Source organism: Microtus ochrogaster, linkage group LG2, assembly GCF_000317375.1.
Source record: "Microtus ochrogaster isolate Prairie Vole_2 linkage group LG2, MicOch1.0, whole genome shotgun sequence".
Taxonomy (NCBI): Eukaryota; Metazoa; Chordata; class Mammalia; order Rodentia; family Cricetidae; genus Microtus; species Microtus ochrogaster.
In genome coordinates, this window is record NC_022028.1 from 23,459,517 (window position 1) to 23,467,692 (window position 8,176).

General features: G+C 42.1%; 1 protein-coding gene across 4 annotated transcripts in view; it reads right to left on the bottom strand.

Annotated features, from left to right (window-relative positions):
* The window catches only part of Aff3 (AF4/FMR2 family member 3), a 463,220-nt gene that overhangs the window by 156,503 nt on the left and 298,541 nt on the right, over positions 1-8,176 (bottom strand). For all 4 annotated transcript variants that reach the window (XM_026785525.1, XM_013351073.2, XM_026785526.1 and 1 more), the window contains one exon: positions 6,190-6,270. In XM_026785525.1, the coding sequence (XP_026641326.1) occupies positions 6,190-6,270 (81 nt within the window). The remainder of the gene's footprint in view (positions 1-6,189; positions 6,271-8,176) is intronic.

The following is an 8,176-nucleotide window of genomic DNA, read 5'->3' on the forward strand; positions in this document are numbered from 1 at the left end:
CTATCTATCTATCTATCTATCTATCTATCTATCTATCTATCTATCTATCTATCCATCTATCTATCCAGTGGAAGTGTGTGTGTGAAGGTCAGAGGATAACTTCTATGAATCACTTCTCTTCTACAATGCAAGTCATGTGGATAGAACTTAGGCACTGATGAATATTTTGTTTGTGCTTTAACAAATAAAGCTTGCCTAAAGATCAGAGTGTGGAGCTAGCAACTAGCTAGCCATAGGGCCCAGGTAGTGGTGACACACACCTTTAATCCCAGCACTCGGGAGGTGGAGGTGGAGGCTGAGGCAAAGGCATCTCTGTGAGTTCAAGGCCACCCTGGGCTGTGCTAGATTGATCCAGTCTAAAAGAGAATCAGAGCTAAGCAGTGGTGGCTCACACCTTTAATCCCAGTACTTGGCAATCACATGCCTTTAATCTCAGCACTAGGGAGGTGGAGACAGGAAGGGATATGGCTGGGCAGAGAGAGAGGAATATAAGGCAGGAGCTCACAGCATTCAGTCTGAGGACATGCAGAGACAGGATCTCACCCTCTATGGTCTGATGACTCAGTAGAGGTAAAAAGAACTTTAGTGGCTGGATGCTCTGCTTCTCTTATCTTTCACCCCCTAATATCTGACTCTGAGTTTTTACTATTAAGACCAATTAGAATGTGTGCTACATCTGGCACCCAACGTGGTCCTCAGCTACAGGTCCCCAGGCTTGGCAGCAAGTGCCAATGCCTGCTGAGGCATCTTTGCCGGCACCAAGCAGTCTTGTTTCCTTTCGTTCTGCGTCAGTAAGGCTCACGCTGACAAAATATAATTTATAGTTAATTTAAATGTTTCTTTTTGAGGTGATGTGAATCATGAAGCCTTAGTGCAAATATTCATTGGGAGATGTGAGGCACGCCAGCAACCTGCAGGAGATGTGTGATATGCCATCCAACTGCGGGCACTTCCCTTCACACGTGCTGGCTCTCATTCTCTTTTCTGGAGAATTAAGAGGAAGGCAGTCAATTCTCATTTCTGTAATGATGCTAGAATTCTGTGCAAGGCTTTGAAAACCACTCAGCAAGAATAGTTCCAGATGAGGGCTGATCCGCCAGATTCATCACTCCTAGCCACGTGAAAGCGCCCAAGATGCCCCTGGGTTGGGATGTGTATTCCGACCCAGACTGAAAAGCATATTTCACTTTCCAGCTCTTTATTTGCATTTCAAGTTATGAGATTGCTGTAAAATGAAGGGGAAAGGGGCAGAGAGAATTCATTTTCTTCTCTCTTGGCTGAGATACCTGGTAATGAATGGCAGCCAATTTACAGGAGTCATGGATTGTTTTCTTTACCAAATCCAATTACTTTTGAGATTTGAAGAACGAGGCAGAAATGCCGGGCAGTGTTTGTCTAGGGAACTGTGACTCCAAATCAAGTCCCGAGAGGACGGAAACGAAAGCCAAGTTCATTATCAACTGACTTTGCTTTAGTATATATCTTTTAATACTTAGACAAAATGAAGAGATTCTCAGAAGTGTTTAGCTAATTAAATTAGTGACACTGGAGAAACTCAGGATGTGCGGTGCAGTAAAATTGACTTTTCCTTTTGTGAGAGCCAATGACACCCTTAATCTTAATAAGGTCTTGGCTCCATTATTTATTAGTCGTTTTGAAGATTTTTTTTTTTGCCCCTCAAATTCCATAGACAGTTCTAGCTCAATAATCCAAACATTAGTAGTCTAATCAATTAGTGGCACTGTCCAGTTGTCAGTGCATTAATCAGCGAGATAAGGGTACAGAGAGAAGCACTCTAGAATTGGCCACCAGCAGAGCCAGTGGGGAAGCACCTGCCTCCGTGTTCGGGGCTGTGGACTCTGTCCTAGCACCACACAGAGAAGTAGCGCACTCTATCGTAAACGCTAATAACTATCTTTGTAATAGGCAGAGTCCTGGCAGCCTCAAAGACGGTGAAGCTGCTAATTCCACGCGGCCCAGCGAATATGCCACCTCACATGGGAAAAAGGCAGTTATGGATGTAATTTGGCTAATGATTCTAAAGTAGGGAATTATTCAGGGAGGCCAAATATCATTTCAAGATTCCTGATAAGACAAAGGAGGATGCTGGAGGAAGTTAGAAAAGCCAAGACAAGCAGAAGTCAGTGATGTGGGAAGCCCTCTGTATGTGGTGAATATGTGTTGCTTTATTGGTTGACGAATAAAGCTGCTTTGGCCTATGGCAGGGCAGAATACAGCTAAGAGGGGAAGCTAAACTGAGTACAGGGAGAAAGCAGGCAGAGTTGTGGGAAACACCAGCAGCAGCTCGACGAGTAAGATGTCAGAGCAGTACCGGTTAAGCCACCGGGCACGTGGTGATACACAGCTTATTAGAAATGGGTTAATTTATATGTAGAGCTAGCCAGTAAGAAGCCTGAGCCACCAGCCAAATGACTATAATTAATATTAAGTCTTGGAATGATTATTTCATTTTTTATTCATATTTTCCTGAGGGGACTGGTGGGCAGGAGCAAAACCAGTCCCCTGGGACTGGATGGGACAAAGAAAAGACTTCCAGCTTCAGGTCAGAGTAAAAGGAGCCCTTAGCAAGGAAGCTTCCAGAAGCAGGCAAAGGAGGAAATGAAACTGTCCTTGGAGACAACCTAAAATGTCCTTGGAGACCACATAAAGAGCAGAGCCCTGACCAGGGCCTGATTTCAGTCAGCAAACCTGACCTCAAGGCTCCGCCCTCCAGAGCAGTGAGACAAATGTGTGCTGTCCTTCCTCAGACACTAAGTGTGTGGTGGGGGTTACTGCAGAAGCAGGCACCAGCTCCATTTTATCCTACAAGACAATGATCAGTATTCTCAGCCAAGCTGTTTGAGAGGAGGTGTTAGTAAGATCGCCAACACTCCTGGACCATAAATCATTTACAGGCTCTTTCTCAGGGATTCAAAACAAAAAACAAACAAACAGACCAAAACCTAGGGATGAGTTCTATACAACCCCCACAGGGGTCCTAAATAGGGTAGTTTCCATTCATGTTTGAAATTCTTGGCCTTTTGAATAAATAATAGTTTATTTCTCAGTAAAAATAAATTAGCTAACGCCTAGCTATTTGTTTTTAAAGGTGGATTTTTCACAGGTGTATCATCATATGTTAGATCGCTGGAACAAGCTCACTTTGCTAACGTGAATACACTTTTGGGCGTGTATTTCCATGCTCACTACAGGCCCCAGAAACTGTCATTCTACCCTCAGATACTGTAAGTTTGACTATATTAGATTCTACACAGAAGCAGAATCATAAGCAATAATACAGCATTTTTCTTTCAGTTTTGGCTTATTTCATTTAGCACACACACATGTACATATATATTTATATACACATATGTAAATATATATTAGACCTTATGTAAATGCACCATATATCTGATATATGACATACATGTATACATGTCATATACATGACATGTGTGAATGATATGTATGTAGCATTAATATACCAAAAATAAAACTGTAGTTAATATTATATTGATTGTATCATACACTTAAAATTTGATAAGAAGGCAGATCATATGTGTGTGTATGTGTGTACGTCCCTGCACACGTACATGCACATGCATGTCAGAGTGTGCCTTTGGAGGTCAAAAGACAACTTTCAAGAGACAATTCTCTACTTCTACCATGTGGATGCCAGGGATTGATCTTAGGGAACCAGGTCTTGCCGGCAAGCACCTTTATCCTATTGAATAATTTTACTGGCCCCTTTACTGTATTTTAATTTGTTAACTATAATTCATAATGCCATCAAAATGACATTTTTGCATTAGCACCTTAAAATCTCAGTGTCACCTTAGGAGTTAAGTTCCTACTTAAGTATGTACATGGAACTAAACAGAACATACTTTGGGATAGGAATAGGAGCAAAATATGCTTTGGGATGTGCCCACTTCTATCACAACAGTGTCATAGATGTGTGTATTTTAGAAAGCCCAGCACTCAGGAGGCAGAGGCAGGTGGATCTCTGTGACATCGAGGCCAGTATGGTCTACACAGTGAGTTCCAGGACAGACAGGGTTACACAGGGAAACCTGGTCTTGAAAACAAACAAATAGTTAAAAAGAAAAGCTTGTCTGACTGCATTCTGGGTAGCCATGGGTTCGGGTCAGATTATGTGCAGATTGTGACACTTTTTTCTTTCTGCTCCTCTCCCTCTCCACCCCCACCCTTGTCCTTTTTTTTTGAGACAGAGTCTTAGTATGTTGTCAAAGCTAGTCTTTGAAGTTCCGGGGTCAGAAGATCCTCTGCCTCATCCTTTCAAGTAGCTGGGACAACAGGTGTCTTACCATGCCCAGCTTAGTAGGCCTGATTTACGTAAGTTATTGAGAAATGTGTGTGTATGTGCGTGCGCTCCTGTATCTGAATAGTGAGGCCTAAAGACACATTTTAAATTCCAGGGAGAAAAATGGGCTTATGTGTTAACAGTGCTACAGTAATTTACTAACTGCTACAAAGATGAAAGCTATTGTCTCCCAACTTCCACCATCCACATTTTTTAAAATTAAAAAAAAAACATGTTAGAATTAGAAATAGAGACCATTGTTAGAATGTTGGAAAAGGGAGGGTTTTCTTCCCTCTGACAGAAAAATTAAACACTTTTCTAGATAAAAGGCACATAAATAAAGTTACAAAATGATTCCATTATATGTGCTAGACAAATGAGTAAGATAAGAGAAGTAACTACAAATCATTTTTATGAAGTGGCAATGGATGTGAATGGGCGATCCACAGAGGAAGAATAGCCACTGCTGAAGCTAGAAGTAATTGGGGAAATGCAAATTAAAACAATGAGATATCAACTTTTCATCCATCATACCGGCACAATGATAAAACCCTGGATAGTATTAATCATTGGCTAGGATACAGAAAAAGACTTCCTGAAACACAGCCAAGCGTAAATGTGGTTTCCAGGGGTTCGATATCATAATTTCTGTCCTGACTGGGGGCAGTCAATGGCAGGCACACAAGGGGACATTCACAAAGAGTGCCTGTGGTACTGGTGTTTGTAGTAATAGATCATAAACAATAGGCCTACCTCTACGAATGGAGTAGGCAAATCTACACTACCCAATATTTTGCTACTGTCCACAGTCACTCAGAAGGTCTTCCCAGTACACTTGGTTGAGGGAAATATAATCAGCTCTTAGGAGGCTCATTGGGAGAGTGCTTGCCTAGCAGGTGGGAGGCCCTGGGTTCGACTATTTGCAAGAAAGAGAGGGAAGGAGAAAAGGAAGGAGGGAGGGTGGGAAGAGGTAAAGAGAGAGCAGCTAAAGTCTAATTCTTAGAACAGAATTTATTTTTTTTGGTAATGGAAATGAACAGTTATTTCAATGATTCACTCTAGAAGGTTGTGATATTTCTATAGAGAACATATTGGCTGCGGAATGTCATTGAGTTTCCTACTTTCCTTTCTTTCTACCTGTATGATTTGATCTTTGATAAAGAGTACTTAGCTATTTAGAAAAGTCATGGGAAGCATACTAGACTCAGGTATACTTTAAGTGTGTCTTGTGGCTGAGTTCCTTTAGAAGACATAGGCATCCCTTTTAAATCTTAGGAAATTGGATAAGGATAGGCAGAATTAAATACTACATGATTCTAATTTTAAGGCATTCATTGTAAGATTAACCATTAAAAACAGTTTTCTGGTGTATGGGAATGGGGTGTGGACACAGGATCTCATTGACTGTGTGAATGGTTGCAAGGTGCTTTCCAATCTCACAAACACTTAGATTAGATCAGTCTAATCTAGATCAGTCCAACCTGGAGGTCAAAGGACCCTTTTAAAGGTCACCCAAGACCATCAGAAAACACAGATATCACATTGTGATTCATAACAGTAGCAACATCACAGTTATGAAGTAGCAATGAAAATAATTTTATGGCTGGGCAGGGGGTCACCACAACATGAGAAGTGTATTAAAGGGACTTAGGTAAAACAACCATTTTCAGAATACAGAAACATGAGGTCACAAGCTTGTTCACTGACCCACCTCAGTGAACACACACATCCTTACAAACTACCGAAGGCCAGAATCACAGGCCTCTGACAAACGTCTCAGGGAAAGAGATGCCGAAGGGCCAACATCCCGTCCGTGACAAGTGTCCATACAGCACAGGTCTCTCTCTTGTGCTTCAAGTGCTCACCTTATTTGGGAATGGAAACTTGCTAGGTTCCACCTTGCCAGGAGCTTGAATAGCAGAGAGTGGAGGAAGCCAGGTCATCTCCTAGAGGTGGGGGAGAAACAAAGAGCATTTTCAGAGGACTCAACAGCAGACGCATGAAGAGTACTATGTGGGCATGCTTCATAGGGTACGGAAGTGACAGGAATAAATGAAGGCCAAGAGGGAATGTTTACAACAGAGACTTGAAACTCATTTCTATGAAGTGTATCCTAGAACGGCCAGTTCTTGACTCCAAGGTTCTCCCTAAATACCTTAAAAGGAGAAGACCCTCTCATTTTTATGCCGTTCAAAAAGAGGTTCAGATTATTACACAGAATTCACAGGATGTTTCTCAAGGCATACTTAAGACAGCAGAATCTTAGTGAGTTTTACTGGATGAATTGTCTAAACTATTAGAGATAAAGAAGAAATTCCCAACAAGTTCCATAAGTCATTGAACTTCATAGGAAATGGGGGGGGGGAATGAGAGAAACAAGCCACATACACGGAGTACAGAGAGAAACGATGTCAACTTTAGAAGACAGTATTAAGAACACAACTTGAGCTCAGGGTGCAGTCATCCGTCACAGGCTCTCTGACACTGCTCCTTGAGCTACGGGAGAGGGAGGGGGTCGTATTGCTCACACTTCGCATTTTCCTTCAGCTGCCATCAATAACGTATTTAAGGGATTGAATTGACTTCTGATGACCGAGGGAATCAGTATAGTTTGAAAACAGGTTCTGAACCCTGCATTTTAATTGGCCTTCACTTTCAAAACTAAGCAGGAATGAGCCAAAGTCGATGTTTTAAAAGGAAAAGACTTTTTGCTCTGTGGAAGAGAGGTTGTGTTCTCGCCAACCTTTGGTAGGTCAGGTGTCGAGAAAGGATCCGTCAGGGTTTGGGAAATCGAAGGATGGTCTGTGGCTTCTTTCCCCAGGAACCCTCTTCGGCAGAACCTCAGATGGGGCAGATTTCACACAAGTTCCGAGGGAGGGTGAGTATTCTAAACCACCCAGGAAGGGTTTAATGGCCCTCCGCCATCTCCCGCCTTGACACATATGTCACATGCCGGAGGGTTTAGCTTTCCACTGGTCCCTTCCCCAGTCTGCACACACCAAGTGACCCCACGGCCTTATCTCCTCACACCTCTCCTCTGAGGAGGTAGGACTGCTGGATTTGTACTGAGGGTGGCATCCTCGCTCCCCAAGTGAGAAAGCTATCAAGACACACATGGGTTTTCTTCACTCCCGCTAACATGTTCTTTCTACCACTCGGCTCTTCCATAGTATAATCTCTCCTTTTTTTCTTCACAAGTTTTCTCATTTCCTTTTTCATTTAAATTACTGGCTAGGATAAAGTGGTGTCAAATCTTCTACAGAGCAAGCTAGTCATCAATTATAAATACTTGACCCGTTTTTTTTCCCCCCCTCCATTATGAATTGTCTGAAGTGTCCTAAGGCCACTCCAATTACTCGGTAGCTTTCTTTGCAATCAGTTTTTTATTCACAGTGTAATCTTGAGGAGGTCAAAATAGATAAATAAAACCTAAACTAATCACTCATGATAAACACCAGACTTGTATGTACACCCTCAACACGTTCAACTTCCCTCCAGTTATTGTATGCTCTTTATACATCGGCATGTTGTATATGTTATGCAAGTTTTGTGTTTGTTATAAAAAGCCCAAAGATGAAGTATTTGTGTCCTTCTGGCTCTTCAGAAGTAAGTGACATAAGAGGTTAATGAACTATAAATGACTGAACTTTCTTAAGAACGTGTCCTACAAGTAACTTCTCACAAGTGGCACTTTCAGAAAGGAATTTACTATACAGTTCACACTAAACAAAGCTAGCAAACAAGCTTTAAGAAAGCACTGAGCTGTGATCCTAAGTAGAGCTGGTGTCCTCCTGTATCTGTATCCAGATCCCTGACTCAGTCCCTGTAGAATACTGACCTGTGGGCAGGCAC